Raw genomic sequence first — 25,977 nt, 5'->3', positions numbered from 1 at the left:
CTTGCTAAATGAGTGCTTTGACGCCGATCTCGAAACGCCGACCCTTATACTCCCTGCACACCAAACTCGTTCTCACTACGTTCTGAAAAATGTTGCCGAACGGGCTCGAACTGTGTGCGAACGGGTTGAACGTAGTAGCAACTTTCTCAGGTCTGTTTACGAACTTCATGGACGGGATCGGTCGGGAAGTGTGCTTCAGAACGTCGACTCTGCTCAAATATTTTAGGCGACCATCCCGTCATGCAGTAAGATGGAGTAACAACGTGCTGAGAATGAGATGGACGTAGTCTGCACGGAATTGTCGTACTTCGATCGTACTAGGGACGTGTTAGAACGTGGTGCGGTCGGGCACCACTTGGCAGTACGTTGGCACACAGACTGGCTCCGTTTCTAGCTCGTTCATCCCGTCCACAGACAGACCCAACTCGACCGCATAACGTCCATAGCGTGTCCTTATCTTGTTCAAATACGTTAAAAACCAAATGACAAGATCTTAACAAGTTGGAAACACATTTCTACACAGTTCTAAAAGTTCTCAGTAGGTTCTATTCGTTTTGAGTACGTTCATGTCGTTCTCAAGCAGTTCTTTTTACTCAGGCCCCTTTCACACTTGCGGGCGAGGCCTGCGTCCGCGCTTATAACGCGCAAGATCAACAGAATATACCAGGTCTTCTCAACCTCGTACCAGAATTCTCCTCTTCTGTGCAGTGACGTCACCTGCAGCTCCTCAGTCCCCACCAGTCTTCACCTGACCACAGGTGCAGATGCATCTCGTGTGCTCCATTTTCTTTGATTTCGATGGGTGACTTTAGCATTTAGGATTAAGGAACTGAAGCAGTCACACAATTAATGGGCAGGGGTAAGAAAAGACTGGGTAGAAGTGGTTAAGGTGTTACAGAGGGTGGACAGGAGAATTGTTCAATAGAGGATGATTGCGGCGAGTAAGAATATGTCCAGAAATACTTGGATAAGAAGATTCATTATACACACACACACACACACACACACACACACACACACACACACACACACACACACACACACACACACACGAAAACTGAATATGTTTCAGTATCCCATAAAAAATCTCTCGTTTTCTCTATTATTCTTCGCCTGCTATAGCTCTATCATACAGCTGCTGACGTCATTATCTGCGCGTGGGAAGACTCAGGCTGGTATATTCTGGTGATCTTGATAACGCGTATCCTTTCAGACGGTGCGGGTAAAAACTGTCCACCACCCGCACGAAGGTGGAAGGAGGCAGGAAAAAGATAGGAAGGTGGAATGAAAGCCAGGGAAAGGAGTAGCAGAAATAGAGCTGGAGGAGGAAGTGAGATAAAGGAATAAAATCAATAAAATAAAAGACCAAAAATTAAGATTGATGGCAGAATAAAAGGAGAGAATGAGATAAAGGAGAGAAGGGAGAGGAAAGATGAGGAAGCAAACACGAGGGAGACGAGCATCAAATTCTTCCTAATATAGAGTAAAAAAAAAAAAAAGTGAAACAGGAAATTAAACGCACAACAAATCACATTGAAATCAACCAGAATACTGAATGAGCCATATTTCTAAACGTCTCGGCGCCTCAGTTCGCCTGTTTGAAAAGCCTCTCATAAAAGTTGCCGCTGTTTCCATGGACTGTTTTGTGATCCTAGTGATATAGTTCACCCGACCTCTGCATCTTGAAAGGAAAAATAACCCATGGAAAGCCGGTTAATCTTCTCTGTGGTCTCGGGAAATAGTCGTAATGGAAGTCTGATGCGTTTAATAACATGAACTTTTAGTATTTTCTTCGGGGGGGGGGGGGGGGGGGAGATATTGTAATAGCTTCAGGGTGGTATTCTCAGACGCTTCCACCTTGCACACTAACTATTTTCAAAGGTCAAAATGGAATTGAATCGGGCTTTCATGAGGTTTTTTTTCACATTCATGGTACAGAGGAAGAGTTAAACAACCACCAGGGCCATTAAACTACACCTGAAAATGCTCGAAACGCCTGCGAAAGCCTTGTCAAATATGTGTAATTGGGCGCCGAAAGGTTTGAGAATATGGGTCAAACGTTTAATCAGGGCCTTATTACTAAACATTTCGCCGCCCAAGTTCACATATTCGACAAGGCTTTCATAGGAGTTGTGAGCATTTCCATGAGTAGTTTTATGACCCTGGTGGTAGTCTGACCCTTCTTCTGTACCGTGAACCTGAAGAAACACTCATTAGAACCCGATTGATCATCTCTTTGACCTTTAGAAATAGCTGATGTGAGAAGCGAAAGTGTTTTATAATACCGACTACTCTTCCCACTCTTATTATATTGCTTGTGTTTCCTGGGAGTGCCTCGCCGCCCCGCACGAGAATGATGTTTACAGTTTACGTATGTGTGACTTTTATTAAACTGCCACGGCTTGTTTTGATGTGTCACTTGCAGTCTTTTCTCTCGGCGTGCGGCGGAAATGCTGGAGCTGGCGAGATGAAGATTTTGTGATACCTTTTGTGCTTCACGCTCTCCTTCCGACGCAGCCTGTCTGTTCTTGTCCATCAGCAGCGTCTCTATCTTTTGAAATGAATTATCGTGTCGATCTTGAGGCACGCGGCGAACGACCTCCATCAAGAAAAAAAAGTTTCCTGTTTTCCTATCTTTTTTTTTTTTATCTCTCGAAACACAAACCATAACCACAGTTAAATAAATGCATAATAATATAATCTCTCTCTCTCTCTCTCTCTCTCTCTCTCTCTCTCTCTCTCTCTCTCTCTCTCTCTCTCTCTCTCTCTCTCTCTCTCTCTCTCTCTCTCTCTCTCTCTCTCTCTATATATATATATATATATATATATATATATATATATATATTTCTATCAATCTGTCTGTTTATCTAGCTCTCTATATCTATCTGTCTAACTATCTTTCCATCTACTAACTAACTAAATAAATAAATAATGCACTAACTAACTTTCTATTTATCTATCTATCTGTCTGTCTATATATCTATTCATCTATCTACGTATCTATATTTATAATTCTCTCTCTCTCCGCGTGGCGGCGGCGAAGGTGCGGGACAGGAACGAGACCCAGATGCAGGCTTTCCCCGACCGCTACTCCGTCGTCACCGGCCCCGACACCAGCGCGTACCACCTCAACACCGTGCCTGACCTGGGTATGTTTACGTGCTCCTGCACTTGCTGTACAGGTGACCCGTTGGAGAGCCCTCAAGTATAAGTACATTCCACTTACTGTTAATTATATTCAGTCGTATAATATATCAGTCAGTGTTACCACCTCCACCACTATATCCTTCATCATCATGTATCCCACGCTCTTTTTTCCGCCCCTTCAGAGTGCGGGGACTGCCTCCTCGACTGGTTCGCCGGCCAGAACATCATCGAGGTGCCAGTGCCTACCTACGTGTTTGTTAAGGACTACCAGGATGCGTGTGGCACCGTCGACGTCGTCTACAGGAGTTTCTATCCCTACAACTTCGGCAAGGATGTTTGTGTGGGTGAGTTGAGGAGGGTTGATGAAGTTTTTTTTTTTTACAGTAAAGGAAGCAGGTCAAGGGCAAAGACAAACGAAGACAAAAAAAAGGCCACTAAGCACTGATAAAGAGGTAAAGAAGACTGGCTAAATTAGAGGTCATTTTCGGGTGGAGGTCGATTTCGGATGTATGGAAGATATACTTATGTCTGCCATTCTATCTCTTTTTTTATATATTTATCCTTCTTCTCTGTATAAGTCTACATGCCTGTCTACCTGCCTATCTATCTATATTCATTTATCTATCTATTTACCTTTTTTTTATATATCAATCTACCAATCTGTCTAGCTTTATTTATATTTTAACTAGAAAGGAAGGAAAAAAAGGAAGGCAAAAAGGAAGGAAGGAAAGAAGGAAGGAAGGAAGGCAGCAAGGTGTGCGTGTGTGTGTGTGTGTGTGTGTGTGTGTGTGTGTGTGTTTCCACGAGACTGTAATGCCACACTCAATTATTTTAGATTGGAAGCAATTTTTTCAGGAGCGCGGTCTTTATGGCAAATAATATATGGTTGTTAGTGTTGCTTTGGCAAACTATGATACTGCAGCGAAACTGACGTCTTCCTCCATTATTCCAGCATTCTCACATCTTCACCTCTTTATTTCTGTCTTCTTTTCCCTTTCTTTGTCTTCCGATTTTCAAGAAAGTTATAAAGTTACAGGTTAAACTTTTGCCTATCTTTTTTTTATACGGCACAGAGCAACTCAAGGGCAACAAAAAAGAAAATGTAGAAAAAAAAGCCCGCTATGTATTTTTATTTATTATTATTTATCCCTTTCAGTTTATTTATCTTTTCATCTCTTCTTTTCCCCTCTAATCCATTATTATCTCTCCTTTCTCTCTCTTTTTTCCCTTCCTCTCAGATTTTTTCCCCTCATCATTACTGTTTTCTTTCCATTATTTTCTCGATTTATCTACTTCGTCTCATTTTTTCTTCCCTTCTTTTATTGTGTGTGTGTGTGTGTGTGTGTGTGTGTGTGTGTGTGCGTCAGAGAAGACCCCATACATTAACATTACTTAATAGCGAGGAAGCTTTCTTAAACACAGTGAAATAATTTTAGTAAAGTATAAATTCAAGAAGCACAGGTCAAATGAAGAGTAACGAAAAACATCTCCCAACACCTAAATAACTTGGCAACAATGATCATCCAAAATAATAGTCACGGTTTCCTCGTTTTCGTGTGCTTGTCGTTTGCCTCACGCTCTTGTTTTGATTTGCGGCAAAGACAAGCAATGATCGCCCAACATCAATCGCAGTATTCTCGTTTTCTTGTCCGTGTCGCTTGCCTTACATCAGCAGGGAGCGCCACAATTACTCACCTATCCCACACTCCTTCCCACCAGGTGTTACCGTGGGTGGCGTGTGCGAGGGAGTGATGCAGTCCTTCGGCAACCACGTAGGCGACTGGGAACATTACTCCATCAGGATCAGAGTGAGTAGCGACCAGTACATCCTTCCCACAGGCCCCGAAGGTTCACTAATCCGTAATAGACTCCGTGAAAGCAGAGGGAAGGCGAGGGAAGATAAGTTCGATCGGGGAGGTAGATGAAAGTTGGAAGGAGGGGCACGGGGATTGGCGGTGGTCGAGATGGTGGTATTAGGTTAAGAGAGACCGAAGGGGACATAGAAAGGAGAATAGTATAAGGAAAGATGAAGCAAGGGAAAGACGGAAGCGTGAGAAAGCAGGGAAAGATTAAAAGACAAAAGCTACAAGAAATATAGGAGATAAAAGAAAAGGAAGAGATTGAGAGGTACAGAGGTGAGGAGGGATAACGACGAATGTAAATTGAAGAGAAGCAACAAGGTATACGAAGTTAAATCTCACTTGAGGCGACGGTGGGGACAGAAAGAGGAGGATTAAAGAGTGTATGTAAGCGTTTCAACTAGGGTTTGTTTCCCGGTGTCCCCGGGATCCCAGACAATTTTCAAGATTTAATAATCCCGGGATATTTTTGCATATCCCGGGAAATCCCGGGATGAAATTAAGTACAAAAATAGGGGCAAATTTGACTGCAGGATGGTTGTGGACTTGTGGTTCTATTTATATTTATATACAGGGTGTCCCGTGAGGAATGTTTTGTGTGTGTGTGAAGGAAGAACTTACTGTTTAGGTATTCTCTTGAGTATTATAAAGCAGCCATGGCACTCCCGTTACTCGTAACAGAGCTCGTATAATGAACACCACGTCTGCATATTCCACGTTGCTGTATGTATAAGTCATTGAGATGAGCGTGACAACTTAACAAAATTACAATAAAAGCAGCACACTTTCCCTTTTCTATGAGATACTTCTTAATCATTTAGTTCATGTTATAATTATAATAAAGAATGCATACGTTTAATTTTTCTTCATTTATTTTTACTACATTTTCTGTCATTAAGTACTCCTTTCATTTCACTAAGTATAAATGGAAACAAATCAGCAGCGATAATGAACAATAATGTACATTGTCATTCGCATTGGAATTCGGAACCATAACAAAAATAAAGTAGTAAACGAAACATATTTTAGCTCTACTTCTTATTCCTTTTATTTTGTTGAGAATCAAAGTGGAAATTTGAAATTAAACATTAAGTGGAATTAATAAGACAGTCAATCTACAGTAATATTTCTGCATATCTGTTAGTGTTAAGCACATCAAAAACCAGAAAGGGAAACTACGTATAATGTGCAACTTTAGACAACTGAAAATTCCGGGATTTCCCGGGATCCCGGAATTAGGGCTAATTTTATCCCGGAATCCCGGGACAAAAAAAAGTCCAAAACGACTATCCCTAGTTTCAACCTTGTTATATTTCCACGAATGTGCAATCGAAGAGGAGCAAGAGGAAAAAGAGTGAGAGGAGTTGATAAAGGTATAAACGTTATGTAAGGCATCTCCTCTTACACCAACACCACCACCACCAACCGTAGATTATTATTTGCCGTGAAGACCACGCTCCTGAAAAATTGCTTCCAATCTTAAATAATCCAGTGTGACTTTACAGTCTCGTGGAAACGCTCTCGCACACACAACAACAACAACAACAACAACAACAACAACAACAACAACAACAACAATAACAACGCTGACGCAAATTTCATAAACATTCGTAAACTCACACTCATCCACTCTGCTTTATCTCCCACATTCTTGAACCCTGCGCGTGGCTGCGGTGCTCATCTCCATTGCCATAATAAAAGAGATGACTAGTAGCCTATAAACCGAAGACAAGTTGATGTACGTTACCATTCTGAAACGTGTCCCGCGAACCATGATCTTCGTGACGTAATACTCTTGTTCTTGTTGTTTTGGAGATTTGGTGAATGAACGAAGTGCATTTTGACGTTTTGATACTTATCCTCTCTCGTTTCTTTCATTATTTAGCCCCCAAGTTTAAATGCATTCCACTTACTTTTGATTATATTCAGTCGTATAATATATCAGTCAGTGTTACCACCTCCACCACTATATCCTTCATTCCGTATCCCATTCTTGTTGTTGTTTTGGAGACTTGCTGAATGACCGTAGTGCGTTTTGATGTACAACCTTATCGGCCTTTCTTTGGGTATAATAATGCCTTTCCTTGCAGAACGGCAGCGTGACAGACTGCTACGTGTCTGTCCACAGCTTCGGGGCGTATTATGCATGGAACGACACAGAGGGAAACTTCCAGCTGGTCAGAGGTAACTGCCAGAGTCATAGGGCCATATTCTTAAAACAATTGGAGTCCAAGCACACACATTTGACAAAGTTTTCGCAGGAGTTTTGGGCATTTGCAGAGATAGTTTTATGACCCCATTGGTAGTTTGATCATTTTTTTGTGCCATGAGCCTACAAAACACTCATTAGAACACAATTCATCTCCTTTTCGGCCTTTGCAAATGTATAGTTGATGTGAGAGGCTGAAGTGTCTGAGAATACCAACCATAGAGTAGGAGATCGAGTTTGTCCAGCTTCCTCACAGACGCCATGTTGTTACCGAAGAAGCCGCGCTAAATTCAAATTGATGCTGATATAATAGTTTTTCATGTCCTGTCGTTAGGGTTAGGATCACACTCAAGGCTCGCAGAACACCATCAGAACCCTTAGCAATCGAGTCTTCCCAGGATGTTACATAGAAAGGGTTCGAACGCATGACCTTGACCCATTTTACCATCAGAACCCTTAGCGAGTCTTTCCAGGGTGGCACTTAGATTGGATTCGAACGTGGGACCTTCGCTGAATGACTACTAACCTTCCCCCATTGTGTCCACCGCAGGGGAGCAGAAGATCAACCTGATAAATGTGACCTACCCGCAGACGGTGGAGGTGGTTGACGGCTTTCACGCTGAGCTTTTCAGTGCTAACGGCTCCCACGGGCTCTGGTCTGCTAGTGGTGAGTATCTGTCTGTCTGTCTGCCCGTCTGATTGTCTGTATTTTTGTCTGTCTGTCTCTGGCGTTTCTGTGATATCAAGGAATAGAGTGAATGATAAAAGTAAAAGGATCGCGTGGATGTTTTTTGGGTATCTTTCTTTCCTTGTCTGTCTCTATCTCTGTCTCTTTCTGTCTATGTTGCCGCTATTACGTCTACTGCAGGGGTTAATCACACAGCCCAACTTGCTTGACGCGCTTTAATACGGTAAACCTGGAATAAACAATACAAGTTACAACACTTGTCAAACGACACAACACGACACATGCGGCGGTGACAGGAGCGTGGCCGTCTACTCACTGGCGCTGCCTCCCAATCCTCTCTGTCCTCTCTCGCCAGACTCCTGAGGCAACCCGTCTATGGCCTCTCCTTTGACCCTTGGGTCAAATATAAGATTCATAGCAGCTCTCCTTAGCTCTATCCTATTAGGCACTGTCAACAACCTGCCGAGGCGCCTCGACAACCCGCTCGGGGCGCCCCGCTCTTTCCCTTATATTATATTACATTTGCCCTTCATAGGGGCGACATACCATAGGTGCGACTACAATCTATCTATCTATTTATCAATCTTTTCTGGCCTCTCGTTCTGTTTTCTTTTGTTGGAGCAACATCTAGCGGGCCTTTTTGTTCCTGTGTTTGTTTTTGTTGTTGTTGTTGTTGTTGTTGTTGTTGTTGATGCCCTTGAACTGCCTCCCTTAATGTAAAAGGTAATCCATCCATCTATCTATCTATCTATCCACAGGCACCCACGAGTACATCCACTTCCCTATTCACCTCCAGGACCAGGCTGAGCGGGGTTATGCCTGGAGAACCTGGGACCTCCTCGACGTAGTCTTGTGGGACGACGAAACGGTGTAAGTGGTCCAGTGAATCCCTTAGAGATACCAACACCAAAGTTTTAGATCCATATTCGTACCTGCTTCTCCAATCTTCTTTCATTTTCAGTTACTTTTATTAATGCCCAAAGAAACGTTTAAGAATATGGCCTTTAATCTTTTCACTCCAATCTTTCTAATGCACCTGTCTATTAACTTGGACAGGTACGAAGGTGAGCAGCATTACCTGGGCTACCGCGGCAGGTGGGGCAACCAGGAGATGGGCTGCGGCATAGTGGAGGAGGTGTCCGGGGAGTGCGTGCTGGTCGGCGGTCCGGGATTGTGGCCGGCCGGACCCGGAGACTTTGGCGATGACTGTCCTCTCCGCTGACACACACACACACATCACGTCAAATGATGTTTACATGAATAAATCGTCAGAGTTGGTGTTGTTTTTTCATATAATTACCTGTGGAAGACCTAACTTTCATCCTTTTTTTCTTTCTTTATATATATATATATATATATATATATATATATATATATATATATATATATATATATATATATATATATATATATATTTGGTATTTCGTTGGGGATATATATACCCCAAGGGAGGAAGGCGGTGTATGCCGCGCAACCACCCAGACGGCGGGTAGAGAGATGCCCATTATTACCCAATTCTTTCAAGTGGAGGAGACCCAACAACGGGGCTGGGGGTGTCAGAAAGAACCCAACCTTTCCACTCCCATGGCATCAGGTAGGACTCGAACCTATACGCTCCAGCACCCCGACGGAGCGCAGGGCGGAGACTCCACCACTGGACCACGGGAGCCCTGGCCACTATAAAAAATTGTTTATTACACTTTCTGTTGGGTTTGTGATTATTTAGGTCAATCTGCCATCGTAAGAAGAAAACGTAAGCTACCGCACAGTAAATTTATCTTGGTAAATCATCTAATGTAACGGTGTTTTTTTTTTATACTATACCTTACCTGGATTTCTTACCTGGATCCAAAAATTGTGTGATGTCTCCAAGTCTCCAACCAAAACTGCAGCTGATGAAATTTTCATGAAGTTGGTCAGATGGTTGGCTAATATGACGTACATCACAAGATGCCATGGACAACTACTAATTTTCAATACCCAGTCAATAACAACAATCCAAACAAGACACCCAAAGAACAACCAAACCACGTGGTAAATTAATCAAACTTGTATAAGATCTGACCAAGATGCTTGCCCAGCTGACGCTTGAATGAATTCACCGAGATGACAGAAACAACAGAATCCGGCAAGCTGTTCCAAATGTTAATCACTCTCAATGAGAAGAAGCGGGCTCTCACATCAGTGTTACAACGGGGAACAAAAAGTTTATAGGAGTGACCTCTAGTGTCCCTATTGCGATTTCTCGTCAGCAAATGATCAAGATTCGGACAAAGTCCTTTTACAATTTTAAACACCATAATAAGATCAGCTCTGATCAGTCTGCCTTTGATCGAGTAGAGACTCAGTTGCGCGAGACGATCCCTGTAAGGTATGTCACAGAACCCAATGATTTGCTTAGTCCACCTTCTCTGAACAGCTTCTAGCAGTCTTATATCACCCAAATATCCAGTAAACCACACCACAGAAGCATAGATGAGGATTGGCCTAATATGTGAAATAAAAACCTCTCATAAAATCTTGAGTTCTACAAATAGTTCCCTTAAGAATACTGTAGCTTATGCCACTAGCTTTGCTTGCAATCTCTCTCACATGAAGATGGAACTTGAGAGAAGAATCAATCCTGACCCCAAGATCTTTGTGGATGTCAACATCTAAAATAGGTTGCTCACCAATGAAGTACTGCAAGAGAACAGGTGCTTCTTGGAAACTTCTACAAAAGTTCATTCTGACACATTTGCCAATTGAAAAAGACAAACCCCAAGATCTACTTGTATTGAAGAGTAGGTTAATATCTCTCTGCAGATGAAGATGGGAAATTAAATGGTCAGATCTCGATATTACCGAGCCTAAAAATAACTTCAGCTGGGTCATCAGCAAAGAGACAAAATTTACAGTTTAAACCAGAGACCACATGATTGATATAAGAAATAGCAAGGGACCAATCACTGAACCCTGTGGGACACAGCTACCAACCGCAACTTGATAACTCTCACAGCCATGCACAACCACTTTCATTTCCCTCCCAGTCAAGTAATCACTCAGCCAGCCCAGCAAACAGCCTTCAACTCCAATGCTAGCTAGCTAACATCCTAAGTAACAGTCTATGGTTGACAACATCAAACGCCTTCTTAAAGTAAAAAAATGTAACATCCACTGAAAAACCTTGATCATAGTGATCAGTAACATAGTCATAAGTGAATAATAATTGCTCAGACACTGACCTGCCTGATCTAAAACCATACTGGTAAGGTGAAAGTAACTGACTATGTTCCAGATAGGCAGACAATTGGGAGACTATAATTGTCTCAAAAGATTTTGAGCTCACAGATGTCAAGCTTATAGGTCTGTAATTAAGAGGATCAGAATGAACTCCCCCTTTAAATAGTAGCATTACATTAGCATCTTTCCAGTCTGAGGGAACACACATTGATGAAAGAGATTTTCTGAACAGTAACAACGGGGGGTAACTAATAGAAGGGGCACCTTTTTTTAAAAAGACTGAAGGAATACTATCAGGGCCAGAACAAGCAGAAGTTTTAATTGAGCCAAAATATTCTCTATTTGAAAAATATCAAAACTATAGACATTGAATATGAATTCGTTTTCATTTTTTTTATTTTTTTTTATTAATGGAGTGTGTAAGTGAATAGCATCCCTAACTACGAAACCTTGGGGCAAGTTATTATCATATTGTGTCCGACAGCTTGGTTGTTGGAAAGGAAAGCGGTGAGTGAGTGAGTGAGTGAGGGAATCATCTGTATATTTGTTTATATATTTATATATGTTTATTTATTTGCAGCATGTGGACTTATATTTCTGTTTTGCAAAGGTCTGTCGCTACCGCATAGTTATATAACTGTGAAGAGAATAGAAGTGCTGATCGAGGGATCTCTCTCTATTTATTTAAAAATATGTATGTGAATTTCTATTTATTCATTATTTACTTATTTATTTATTTATTTATTTATTTATTGCACAGTTCTGTCGCTCCTCTCGGTAAGATTGTTGTACTCAGCATAACCTCAGCACATTGTATTCACTATTTGCTGACTATAAACTTGGTAACCACACCAATAACGATATAAAAATGTACTTATCGTTGAAAGTGTTGACAGTTGATATTGTATTAGCGAGCTGAGAGGATGAATTGGCTTTTCTATATATAGGTGATGGGATTATCGTTTTCGAGAACGTTATATAGTTGGGTTGGGAAAAAGTACTGTGCAATGAAAGTGCAGTGGAAAGAAAAGTTAATAATAGTGGAATCTAACAAACTGACATAGAAAAGCAGTCAGGGGAAGAAAAAAACAGAAAAAACACATCAGTTCAGGGTGAAGTAATTGTAAGACATTTCGTCACCAAAGAACACCTATTTGACAAGGCTTTCGTAGGAGTTGTGAGCATTTCCAGTAGTAGTTTTACGACCCTGGTGGTAGTTTGACCCTTCTTCTGTACCGTGAACCTGAGGAAACACTCATTAGAACCCGACTGATCCCCTCTTTGACCTTTAGCAATATCTGATGTGAGGAGCGAAAGTGTCTTATAATACCAACCTAAGTGTGCACTATGAACTAAGTGCATGGTGTGAAGTATAGAAGTGTTGAGAAGGAGGACTTTATATATTGATTGAATGATTGAGAAGAGAAACGATACAAAGCTACAGGTCAAAAGAAGAAGAAGAAGAAGTCGGCACCTGGCAACACTGCAGGGCTGTCAACACAAGCGGCCCCACAGAGCACCAGCATGGCAGCCTTCGAGGGTAGATTTTCACTATTTACACCATTATTACACCACTATTAACCCTCTGGCATGGATATTAAGGACAATTCAACTCTCACCATTACATTTGACTGTCTTTTAATGGTTGTTTGATTATAATATGTCTGGAAAATAAGATTCGGCGTTGGCTTGGCATTTTCTGGAAGTTCTTATTATTTTTGTGTTGTATTTTGATGGCACGGGTGTGGGCTTGTCTTTGTGTGTGTGTCAGAGTGTCAGTCTTGGGTGTGCGTGAAATTACTAGCGTGAGGAGTGTGATGTGGGAGAAACAGATGGCAGAGTGTTTAGCCGGCTGTGTATGGGGCGTGGGTGGGCGTGGGTTTGGGTAATAATAGTAATAGCAAATGTTTATTAAGCTTTGGCAGTCGTTATTCTGACTTGGTTGATTCGTTATTCTGACTTGGGTGGGAGGCTGAGTGGGCGTGGCTGATGGTGTTGCCGTGGGCGTGGTATGGTCCAGGCTGTTGGTCCTAACTGTTATCTTTGTCATCACACTCTTAGCGTCCAGAAATAAAACTTGTCAGTACTCCAGCTTGACAGTAGCAGAATCAGTCTTTTGAAAATCATGGTATTTATTATATTTTTTATATCTGCTTTCAATTTATTGTGATTTTCCTTCTGTTCGATAGTTTTTAGTTCAGTCTAGCACGCTCAGGCCTTATTTGTCGTGCAAAGGAAAAATAATCATAATATGACCGGTAAATCTTAAGAATAACGGCTCCTAGCGGGTGCGTGTTTAGGGCACGGTGTGGTGGTAATTACAACATTTCTAGCACGTACGACAGGGTTTTGACAAGCGGACAGGCGTGTCTATGTCACAAGGGGTGTATTTTTCCATGCTGGCCTCATGATTTCTTCTAAGTCGATGGGTGATGAGACTGCGAACTCCAGGATGAAGAAAGGGAAGAGCCCGCGCAGAAAAATACACCCCTTGTGACATAAACATGCCTGTCCGCTTGTCAAAACCCTGTCATACCCACTAGGAGCCACTATTCTTAAGATTTACCTTTATATACTCACCAGTCTTTTAGTGAGCATAAAGAGGGTGAGAGCAGTGAAGCCCTCTGGTAGGTAAGAGCGTGAACTCTCCTATTGGATTTTAGCTGTGGTGAGTCGCAGGTTTTGTCTGCCGCAGGATGCTGTGGGCTACTCTGCTGCCTGTAGCTGAACAAGTCAGCATACACATCAATTGTTGTAAACGATCATGATATTTTTACAAATTTTTATGCAGTTGTTGTATTGTAAATATATTGCAAAATTTCTGAAATTATACCTTCATCTCTTTCAGAAATGGGCGTCATGCCCGAGATTGCAAAAGCAGTTGAAGAGATGGATTGGACGTAAGTATTTGTGTATTTGGTAAAGTACTCAAGCCATAGGAATGATTAGTAGATTGAATTTTTTTGGAAAATTGAGGTTTGTATTTTTCTGTATTATAGTGTAAAATATATGTACCAGAGTTGGAAAAAAGAATAAAAAAACTGTTGAGGGGGCCTTTTTATTTTTCTTTGGAGCTTTTTGGGTTTATTGTTTTCTTTGTTTATTTAGTGTTTCATGATTAAATGGAAATCACTTAAAATAAGCTATTTCTGGCTTTTTTTTTAGGGGGGGACAGATTTTTTTTTCAATTCTAACCCTGATATCTACAAATATAATTACCTCCGCCAACGAAGTTGGGAGGAGGTTATATTTTTGGTCTGGTCAGCATGTTTATTTGTTTGTTTGTTTGTTTGTTCGTTCATGAGCAGTCTCCTGTGCACAATTTTGCGGATATATCAATTTTTCAGGGAAGCTTCGTGTCCATCCAGAATAGAACCCATTAAATTTTTTATGTCAAAGGTCAAGGTCGCACAAAACGTCATTTTGGCCATAACTTCGGTTCTCCTCATCGTAGAGACTTCATACTTGGTTCATATTTTAGCTAATGGAAAGATGCACCTTGACATTGACCTTGACCTCAAAAAGTTTACCCAAGGTCAAAGTTTCCAAAAACATAAAATTTCATCAGATTTTGGAACAAATGCTTCCATATGATGCGTGTCCATCCAGAATAAAACCCATTACATTTTTTGTCAAAAGTCAAGGTCAAGGTCGCACAAAACGTCATTTTAGCCATAACATCAGTTCTCGTCCTCGTAGAGACTTCAGACTCGGTTCATATTTTAGCTCATGGAAAGATGCACCTTGCATGGCCTTGACCTTTGACCTTGACCTCAAAAAGTTTGCCCAAGGTCAAAGTTTACAAAAAAAATAGAATTTCATCAAATTTTGAAACAAAATGCTTCCATATGATGCACTTTGCATGGCCTTGACCTTGACCTTTGACCTTGACCTCAAAAAGTTCAACCAAGGTCAAAGTTTCCTAAAAAATAGAATTTCATCAAATTCTGAAAGAAATGCTTCCATATGATGTATAGGATCACAGTTGATGCCCATACCAATTTTCAGGACGATCTTTGGTGGAGGTGTGCACTCTCCGAGTGCTATGCGTCTAATTACAATTAGATTCATTGATGGAAAGACAACATCAGAATGATAAGGATTTTTATTGTAATTATTTTGTTTATGTTTTAGCAGTTAATGATAATCTTGAAAGCATTAAGCTAACCTGTTTTCTCCCTGTCCTCAGGTTACCCACGGATGTGCAGAACGAGGCCATTCCACTTATCCTTGGTGGAGGAGACGTGCTGATGGCGGCCGAGACAGGCAGTGGCAAGACAGGTGCATTCTGTCTGCCCATCCTGCAGATCGTGTGGGAGTCACTTAAGGACATCCAGCAGGGCAAGACTTCCAAGGTCACCAAGGAAGTGTGTAAGTGAGAAGCCTGGTCATACACAGGGAACTGTCATGAGTGTCCCCTTGAATTTAGTACAATTACTACACATAAATTAAGTCACATGTATATGAAATAACAGACTTCCTGTGAGCTACTGAATTCATGATCATGCAGCTTTGTAATATTATAGCTCATATACTTTCTATCATGTGGTGTGAAGTATTATCTTAGCTGAGCTTCATTTCATGACTCCATGCATCTCAGACAAACTTATCTTCCATCTTGAAGCTCCTCTGTGGCTGATGAGCTTCTTTGACCGAGACCCTGGCATGGCTGTAACACCCGACGGTCTGCGCTGCCAGTCCAGGGACCCAAAGGCCTGGCAGGGTGCCCGCTGCACCAAGGGCGTCACTGGCAAGGGCAAGTACTTCTTCGAGGCCATGGTGTCTGATGAAGGGCTGTGCAGAGTGGGCTGGTCCACGCCACAGGTGAGGAGACAGGCTGCTCAGAGTCCTGAGGTGTTTAAATGTGCCTTTACCTTTATAAATCATCATCTCTTCCTCTTTCGTTCTACTTTCTTATTGTCCCTTTCCCTTTTTAAATGGTTTGTAGATTCGTCTTTGATAAACATTTTGGTTTCATGTCAGTTATAAAATATTTTGTATTCAGTTTTCCTTGGATCTGTTAGTTGTTGAGCTTTATTATCATTCTTAATATTTTTGTAGTCTTATTTCTTCAGGTATTAGTTATGGGATTTACTTTGCTTGTTATTTTTTGAGAATACACAGTTACCACACAAAATATTAATGTCATCAGGCAGCCTTGGATCTGGGAACATGCAAGAATGGCTTTGGGTTCGGAGGCACTGGAAAGAAATCAAATTGCAAGCAGTTTGATGAATACGGTGAGGCTTTTGGCCTGAACGATACGATAGGCTGCTACCTGGACCTGGACGCCATGGAGATGAGTTACAGCAAGAACGGCGTGGAGCTGGGCAAGGCCTTCACCCTCCGCAGCGAGTTCAAGAATGCTGTGTTCCACCCGTCGGTTGTGCTGAAGGTAGGAACAATTGAAACATGTGAAACATTTATTCATAACTTCTTTTTTTTACAAGGGTCATACATTTATTTGGTATATGGTAGAATTTTTGGTCAGCCCTTTTATAAGGAAATTTTTTGGGAGGCTGGTTGCTGCTGCTCATCTAGTGCTCTTTTATTATTTTTGTTTTTGAGAGTTGATAGATTCCATCCATAAAAGTGTTGAGTTCCTTCATTTTGAGTACACTTGTGAATTTTCAGTAGTTTTAATTTAACCTTTGTCTGGTCCACAATCATATTCATATTTTTTTCATTTGTTTCAATTTGAACGTTGTCTGGTTTGCAAAAAATATTAAGCCAGTATTCTTAACCCAGTAGCAGTGACGGGCCAAATTTGTGGCTTTACCATGTAGCAGCGACAGGGCAAATTTGTGCCATGATATAAACCCCCCAAAATAGATGATACATAATCTGATCACAAATGCTTTGATATATATTATGAAATGGTTTGTGTGACAGGTGATTTTTTTCTCATTTTTCTTGCTTGGAGGGACCATTAAGAAACATGATCCCCGCTGATACCGGGTTAAATGTCTCAGCACTTCAGATTACCATTTGGAAAAGCCTTTTATACAAGTTCCTGGGATTTTTATACTGTTTTGTGATTCTTGAGATAGTTTAAGACAATTTTTGCACCTTGAATGGGAAAATCACCCATGGAAACCCAGTTAATCATCTCTGTGGGCTTGGAAAATAGTTGAGTTGGGAACCTGATATATTTAAGATTATGAACCTTAGTATTTTGTTATTCATTAGTTTCAGTTTGAGATTCATCTGGTCTGCAAACTTACTATTCCTGTCTTAACCTTTCAGAATGCAGAGATAACCTTCAACTTTGGCCAGAAGGACTTCAAACACCCACCCAGTAATGGCTACATAGCGGTGTGTGATGCCAGCAAAGAATGTACAGTGCATGGCGGGATAAAGGCCAGCAGTGACAAGCCCCAGAAGGTCCAGAACAATGCCCCTCAAGCCATCATTATAGAGGTGAGGATGCTAAAGGCTACTGAAGAGGCTGGTAAGGGTGTTGAAGGGTACTGAAAGGGCTGGTAAGGGTGTTGAAGGGTACTGAAAGGGCTGGTAAGGGTGTTGTAGGCTACTGAAGAGGCTGGTAAGGGTGTTGAAGGGTACTGAAAGGGCTGGTAAGGGTGTTGTAGGCTACTGAAGAGGCTGGTAAGGGTGTTGAAGGGTACTGAAAGGGCTGGTAAGGGTGTTGAAGGGTACTGAAAGGGCTGGTAAGGGTGTTGAAGGGTACTGAAAGGGCTGGTAAGGGTGTTGAAGGGTACTGAAAGGGCTGGTAAGGGTGTTGAAGGGTACTGAAAGGGCTGGTAAGGGTGTTGAAGGGTACTGAAAGGGCTGTTAAGGATGTTGAAGGGTACTGAAATGGCTGACAAGGGTGTTAAGGCCACTGAAGGGGCTGGTAAAAGTGTTTAGGCTACTACAGGGTATGATGAGGGTGGCTTCAGGATAATAAGAGAGGCTACAGTGACTCATCCAATTTCCCATTCCTTTAACTTTACAGACTTTAATTCCAGCCCTCCTGCTTCCCTTATATCTATACCACATATTTTGCTTCAGTCCTCTACCTCTTTTTCTCTCTGTCATTTCTATATAGTCAAGGGATTATGTTTTAAGGGTTGTGGTTACGGGTTAAAGACAGGATTCCCAGATAATTTTGAACAATTTCAGGAATAACCTACGCTTTTTATTTTTCTCTTTCATTTCTTTTTTTACTCCTGTGTATGTTTTCTTGTTGCTAAATATGACAGAACATACAAAACAGGTATAAGATGTAATGTCCTAATAAATTGTGTAGTTTTTTTCATTTATAAGGCATCAAATTTAAAACCATTGATCTTTTCCAGCCCAGAATATTAAACTTTTCAATTGTTATTTTCCTGTTCTCTTTCTTTTCACTTTCCTTGTTTTATTTATTTATTTTAGTCTTTATTATTTAAGTTTTCTATTATGCTTTCTTTTTCCTTGATTTTCCTTTTTTGTTTGCTCATGAATATTCCAGCCATCCATTTGACATAATTTTCCAAAGATTTATAAGCCCATTGTCATTTATAAGAAAGACATCAAACTCAAAACCAACCACCTGTCTTATTTTCCGCTAGCCATCCCGAGAACTGGCTGAGCAGACGCTGAAGCAGGTCCAGCTGTTCCGCCAGCACCTGGACGACCCCGTGGTGAGGGACTTGCTGGTGGTGGGTGGCATCCCCGTCAAGGATCAGATTGCCGCCCTCAACTCTGGCATCGACATTGTGTGTGGTACCCCCGGACGCATGGAGGAGCTCATCAACACAGGACAGCTCTCCCTCCAGTCCTGTAAATTCTTTGTTCTGGACGAGGCTGATGGACTTCTAAAGCAGGTGAGGTCATGATTACAGGTATATTCAGGTGCTTCTTTATCCATACGAAATTGACCTGTCTTTTGATCATTCTTCTGTACTTCCTTTTATTCACTCCTCTACTTTTTAGCCACTCTTCTACTTCCTTTTAGCCACTCTACTTTTAAGCCACTCCTCTACTTACTTTTAGCCACTCTTTTCTACTTTTAAGCCACTCTTCTACTTTGTTTTAGTCACTCCTTTATTTTCTTTTAGCCACGCTTTTCTACTTTTTATCCATTTCTACTTCCTTTTAGTCACTCTTCTCTACTTTTTAGCCACTCCTCTACTTTTTTGCCACATTTCTCTACTTTCTTTTCGCCACTCTTATCTACTTTCCTTTATTTACTTTCCCCTGATGTATTGATTTGTTACTTTATTTATTTATCTTCTTTTTCCTGCAGGGTCATGAGAGGTTGATCAACAGCATCTACGGTTCCATCCCCAAGATCACGCCCGACGGCAAGAGGTTACAGATGGTGGTTTGTTCCGCCACTCTCCACTCGTTCGAGGTGAAGCGGATGGCGGTAAGTTAATCTGGTTCTTATGCTGTCTTTAGCTGGTGGAGGAATTCATGTAAGTCATTTTATATTTTCACAGTTCATGTTTTCTCTTTTCATCATTACTTTTTCTAATTCTTATTTCTCCCATTTTCTATTCTTATATTATCTCCTTTATTCACTATTTCATAACGATTCTTTTCATGTGTTCTTTCATACTTTTCTTTTTACTCCATAAGACCCCATACTTCACCATACATCACACTACATTATCATTCTACTCCTTTCTCATCATCTACTATTACCACATCTGTCAATACCACCAACCTCATCAATGCATCTTTTACCACCTCTTTCTTCTCATAACTGAACTACACCACACCACACCACACCGATGTTACTCTCTTCTCTCATACGTGACCTCTTCCCCTCTCGCCACAGGAGCGTCTGATGCACTTCCCCACGTGGGTTGATCTGAAAGGGGAGGACGCAGTACCCGAGACAGTGCACCATGTGGTTGTTACGATTGACCCTCGCACGGACACCAGCTGGACCACCCTTCGCCGCCATGTGCAGACCGATGGAGTGCATGCCAAGGACAATGTGCGCCCTGGGAATAATACCCCCGGTGAGTCTTTTTATTATGTTCCTTTCCTCGACCTTTATTTCTGACCGTACTATATCTTTCCTTTCTTCAGTTTTTCTTTAACTTATTTTTTCCTTCAGTTTTTCTTTTTCTTTCCTCTACCACTTTCTATTTCAGTTTCTCTTTCCCTCTCCTCTGCTGCTACTTCCTTTTTCCGTTTTTCCCTCCTTTTCCTCTATCTCTTTTTTCCTTCAGTTTTCTTTTCCTCACCTCTACTTTTATTTCTTCCATTAGTTTTGCTTTCCCTCTCCTCTATCTCTATTTTTCCTTCAGTATTTCTTTCCCTCTCCTCTACCTCTGTTTTTTCCTTCAGTTTTTCTCATCTCTCACATCCCTCTCATTAATTGTCCTCTCATGTGAATTATATATTTAGACAAGAAAAATAGACATGTTACAGAAGTGAGACAAGTATACGGAAAGGCAAGCTTGTTTTTCATGTATGTGTTGATGGTCGTTGCAGAGACGCTGAGTGAGGCAGTGAAGATGTTGAAGGGGGAGCTGTGCGTGAAGGCCATTGACACCCACAACATGGACAAGGCTCTGATCTTCTGCCGTACCAAACTGGACTGCGACAACATGGAGCGCTATTTCAACCAGATAGGTGAGTGTAAGGAGTGTGTGAGGGAGTGTGATGGTGGAGGGTTAGTATGATGGGCTTTGCAATGACAGAAGGTTATGTTACATTAGAGAGTCTGAACTGAAATGGATAAAAGAAAGCAAATCTGTGATAATAAAAGATTTGCAAGATGTTTTCCTGTAGGTGGTTAGAATCTTTGTGTATGTGTGTGCGTGTGTTTTATAGTAGATGAGGCTGCCAAGACCACAACCCCTCCTCCCCCTAAGAAAAGAAATGCTCCCCCCATGGAATTATTATAGTAGTTCCAATACCCATATTCATATTTGGTATCTGAGGAAGAAAGTTCATATACAAAAACAACGTAAGTTCATATGGAACTTTTTTCAGTATCCATGAGTTTAGGAGAATCATGGAGCCAAAATCACACCATATAAGCACAACACTACTGCTACACTACTAATGCTAACACTATAATACTAATATTTACACATACTAACACTATTAACTCTACCTAATTTTCCTAGGCGGTGGGGCACACAACCGAGGCAACCCCTACTCCTGCGTGTGTCTGCATGGCGACCGCAAGCCAAACGAGCGCAAGGCAAACCTCCAGACCTTCAAGGATGGCAACGTCAAGTTCCTCATCTGCACAGACGTTGCTGCTCGTGGCATAGGTAACAACAGCGTTTTCTTTTATGTCCCATTTGTTATTCTTTACTCGAACACTTCTTATAAGATGGAGAAACTATAGGAATCAATTGCATTCTCTTCTATGTTCCATTCACTGTTCTTCATTACCTTTGAGCTGCTTATAGGTTTGGGTTATAACAGATTCTCTTTTACATCCCATTCACTTCTCATCATCACCATAATGTTGCTTATAAGTGGAGAAACTATGTAGATGAAATGACAATATCCGCTACAAGTGTAGATTTTCTCTTCAATCATATCTCATTAGTGTTCTAGAGATGTTTTATGGTGTGTTTTCTTTTAGGTATACTTGTAATTTCTTAAAAGAGATGCTAGGGTGTTCAGTGGACTATTTTCTGCTGATTTGTGCTGTGTTTTCTTGTTAGATATATTGAGTTCTGAAGAGTTGTTAGGTTGGTAGGTGAGCTGTCTTCTTATTGCTCCTAATTTACAGGGTCAAAGGTAACATGTTGCTCCAGAGAGGTGTTTCTTATGTTACTGATGTGTTTCTTGTGTTTACAGATGTGTCAGGTCTGCCTTTCATCATCAACGTGACGCTGCCGGACGAGAAGAGCAACTATGTCCACCGTATTGGGCGTGTGGGCCGAGCGGAAAGGATGGGTCTGGCGATCTCCCTGGTGGCGGCCGTCCCAGAGAAGGTTAGAGTGATGTTGAAGTGATGAGTGAAAGGCGTCATTAGAAGAGGAATGAGAGATATTTAAATCAGTATTCTCGGAAGCTTTTGGCTCTCACAACAAACAATTCCAAAGGGTACAGAGGAGACTAGTCGGGTTCTCATAAGTATTTTTTACATTCGTGGTGGGAATTAACTTGGTAGCAGCGACGGGCCAAATTTGTGACTTTACCGTGTAGCAGCAACGGGCTAAATTTGTGGCTTTACCGTATAGCAGCGATGGGCCAGATTTGTGGCTTTACCGTGTAGCAGCGACGGGCCAAATTTGTGGCTTTACCATGTAGCAGCGACGGGCCAAATTTGTGCCATGATTTAAGCCCCCCAAAATAGATGATACTGTACATGAACTGATCATAAATGCTTTGATATATATTATGAAATGGTTTTGTGAGTGATGATTTTTTCTCGTTTTTCTCACTTAGAGGGACCATTAAGAAACATGATCCCCGCTGCTACCAGGTTAAGGGTGTGGTTTCAAGGCACTGAATAATATCACCTTTCCTCTCAAACACTCTTTACTCTCTCTTCCCTCTGTGCACAAAGAAATTAACAGTGAATAAAGACAAAAGGCAGGAATTAATGATATGTAGTTCCGCAGTTCCAAGACACTCATAACCCAACCTTTCCTTTCAGTCCTTTACTTCTACTCTTTACTTTTATCCTTTACTCTTTACTTCTTCCTCCCTAGCAGTAAATAGAGGCATAAGGGAGAAGTCAGTGGTGTGTTATAGTCCTGAGACACTTCATAACACCACCTTTCTGCCCGCCAGGTGTGGTATCACGGTGAGTGGTGTGCCAGTCGGGGCCGTAACTGCTACAACACGCGCCTTACCACCGAGCGAGGCTGCTGCACCTGGTATAACGAACCTCAGGTGAGCGTTCTCGAAGGTGACCATTAGTGCAAGGTCCATTGAAGTGTTGTTAATTGTCTTCCTCATTGAGCTTTTGATTTGGGTTTAGTTTTGTTATTTTAGTCATATGATTTTAAGGGAATGCCTGTTTGATATATTTATGGTTTGATTTTGTTTCTTCCACTGGTGTCCTTTCCATTTCTTTGAGTTTAATCCTTCTATTGTGAGGTTTTATCATATCTTAACAGCAATAGTTACAGGTGGACATTTTATTTTGTGAGGTAAATGATCTTTGAAATTTGTATCACGCTATCCAGAAGCATAGGAGTAATTTTTCATGAAGGGATGAATTTTAAGGGATTGATATTCTAGTGTTAGTATTTATTTGATTTTTTACAGCAATAATTACAGGTAGACATTTTATTTTGTGAGGTAACCAGTCTTTGAAATTCACATCACATTATCCGGAAGCTAAAGAATAATATTTTGTGCAGGGATGAAAGTTAAAGGACTGACATTTACATTTTCCCTCCCAGTTCTAGGCAGACATTGAGGAGTGCCACATCATCCAGAAGCACGAGAGTGATATTTCGTGTAGGGATGAATTTTAAGGGACTGACATTCACATTCTCCCTCCCAGTACTTGGCGGACATTGAGGAGCACCTGGGCGTGACAATCCAGCAGGTAGACAAGGAGATGAGGGTGCCAGTGGACGAGTTTGATGGCAAGGTCACTTATGGAGAGAAGCGAGGCCACACAGGTGAGTCGCTGGGCGGGAAGGAGCTGTTGAACCCCTCGCACCTTGGGACATAGGCTAATTGAGGTGTTCTAGTAAGGAACAAAGCCAGTTTTTCTAGTTTGCATTGGGCTTTTAAGAGGAGAGTATCAAGACACCTCTCCAGCTGAAATTGATCTCCTCTGGCCTCATGTTCTTTTCCTTTTGTTGGAGCAGCATCTAGAGGGCTTTTTTTTTTCTTTTTTTCTTTTTTTTCTTTTTTCCTTGAGCTGCCTCCCTTGCTTCTAAAAAAAATTAAAAAGCATCCCAGGAAGAACAAGATATAAGTTGCAAGGGAAAAATGACCCTCGGTACACCAAATACAATGTCACTCTTCCCTTGTAAATTGTTTCTTGTTCTTCCTGGTATTTGTGGCCCAGCCTGTCTCTCCCAGTGTACACTAGAATAAAATGTCTCCCTCCCTTATGGCCTTTTTCCCATGGATGCCTCGTATATATCTGAGTTCACTGATGTGTTTGAACGTAAACTTTGGCTCTTTGATATGATTTGTATCATTTGGTATTTCATCATAATCTTTGACTTCTTAGTATTGTTTGTATCATGTGGTTATTTTTAGCTTGATATAATTATGTAAGTGCTTCAAGGAATGGTTTATGATATCTCGGTTTTGTATCCATCCTTAGGTTCTATAATTTGTTTTGTTTGGTAGTTGAACATTATCTGACCTTTCTACTATTGCTTGTATCATGTGGTTATTGTTAGCTTGGTGTATGTAAGTGCTTCAGGGGAATGGTTTATAATGTCTTGGTTTTGCATCCATCCTCAGGTTCTAGCTACCAGACCCATGTGGAGCAGCTGGCACCAGCTGTGCAAGAGTTGGCTAAGCTAGAAAAGGAGACTCAAAATATTTACCTTAAGCGCCAGTACGGCAAAGTTTATCCCTGGACACGATAAGCCTAGTGACACTTAGGAAATAATTAAGTTTATGTGGATTGTTGATGCAGCTGACTGGTAACCCACTCTAAATATATAAGCTCAAGGAAGGCAGCTGGCAACACCTGTCAGGTATGTAACAAGTGTGTCACATTGACTCCTACCAACCCCTTGTGGTAGTTTATCAGTAATGAAACCCATATCATCATGAAGTATGTTTGTCATATATTTGGAATTCTAGTAGGTTTTGACTAGTCATCATCCAAGGTAATTTATCATAATGCTTACAGCTATGCAGATACCTTGAATGTATGTAATTTGCATTATTGCCAACTTTTCCAGTTTATATTAATATTTAAATATAAGAAGGTCTTTCCACAAGCTGTTTGTGAATACAGCTTATGCCAAAGTACTAATTGCCAAATGTGTGATACATACCCATCCTCAATCCATAGTTTGATATGCGGTGTTCTTGTACATATGCTTTACTTCATGTGAAAGGAACAGAACTGATCTTTGTTGAGTGACATAGCTTCTGAATCTACCAAGTAAGAGCATCTTGTTATTTCAAGTCTCTCTAAACTTTATGAACTTGTGGAGTTAACCTAAGGCAACCCCTGCATGAAGCCATCTTCCTCTGAACAATGCTATTAAAGCAGCATCCAGTGCAGCCCTTGTTTTCTTTGTCACTTCACCTTAATAGTCAAAGACTAGTCCATAAGGTTGTGTGATGAGTTAAGCAAAGAACTGAATCATTAGTGAAGAAGAGTTTGATATTACAAGCTTAAGAGTACTAAGATCAGCAGATGGGTTGTGTTGTCATTGGCAGAGTACAGAATGGAAGGATAATAATGGTTTGGTATGAAGGAAAAGTAGGTAATAGTCACATAAATAAGAGAAATATGTGTTTTAAGTGCAACACATTCCTGTAAGTAGTTCCAAGGAGAGAGAATGGACAGAGAACTGGAGATGTGGTGTGATTGTATGTGGATTTCCTGGGATAAGCGTTGCATCAGAGATATAGATAAATAGTGTAAGAGGGAGTTAGTGGGGAAAGAAAGCAGGAAAACAAGGCACCACAGGCATTGAGCATTAGAGCAACACATAATAGCTCAGGAATTGTGACATGTCTTCTAGATAATTAATGAAAGAGGGTAGTCCATAGAAATCTTTTGTATGAGATGAAAAACAGTTTGCTGTTTATGATTTAACATATTTTCCAGCAGTGTAAAGATAAGGAAAGATGCATGAGAGGTAATAGCTCAGAGGGAATAATTCTAATTAGAACTGGAACCTTGAGCCTCAGACCTCTTCCTCAGCCACTGCAGGTTAGTACTTTTAAGTGTTTTAATGATTATGCTCTACACTTTTTATCAAGGTATTTACGAAGAGAGATTT

At 41.1% G+C, this 25,977-nt stretch overlaps 2 protein-coding genes across 3 annotated transcripts in view; both read left to right on the top strand.

Annotated features, from left to right (window-relative positions):
* LOC127008591 (CD109 antigen-like) overlaps positions 1-3,372 on the top strand; it is a 129,347-nt gene extending 125,975 nt beyond the window's left edge. For both annotated transcript variants that reach the window (XM_050880800.1, XM_050880802.1), the window contains 2 exons: positions 3,044-3,149; positions 3,330-3,372. The gene's annotated coding sequence lies outside the window, so the exon portion shown is untranslated. The remainder of the gene's footprint in view (positions 1-3,043; positions 3,150-3,329) is intronic.
* A 9,182-nt stretch (positions 3,373-12,554) lies between these two features.
* LOC127008580 (ATP-dependent RNA helicase Ddx1-like) lies at positions 12,555-25,249 on the top strand. The gene is made up of 15 exons (XM_050880792.1): positions 12,555-12,665; positions 13,974-14,025; positions 15,315-15,496; positions 15,750-15,949; positions 16,278-16,520; positions 17,372-17,545; positions 18,679-18,933; positions 19,356-19,478; positions 19,893-20,079; positions 20,558-20,698; positions 21,199-21,348; positions 21,887-22,023; positions 22,829-22,930; positions 23,550-23,670; positions 24,473-25,249. Exons 1-15 carry the CDS (start codon positions 12,650-12,652, stop codon positions 24,598-24,600), a joined length of 2,211 nt encoding a protein of 736 aa, XP_050736749.1. The 5' UTR covers positions 12,555-12,649; the 3' UTR covers positions 24,601-25,249.
* The last annotated feature ends 728 nt before the right edge of the window (positions 25,250-25,977 follow it).

The sequence above is a fragment of the Eriocheir sinensis genome, chromosome 38 (assembly GCF_024679095.1).
Source record: "Eriocheir sinensis breed Jianghai 21 chromosome 38, ASM2467909v1, whole genome shotgun sequence".
NCBI classification, from domain to species: Eukaryota; Metazoa; Arthropoda; class Malacostraca; order Decapoda; family Varunidae; genus Eriocheir; species Eriocheir sinensis.
This window is presented reverse-complemented; position numbering and strand designations above follow the sequence as displayed.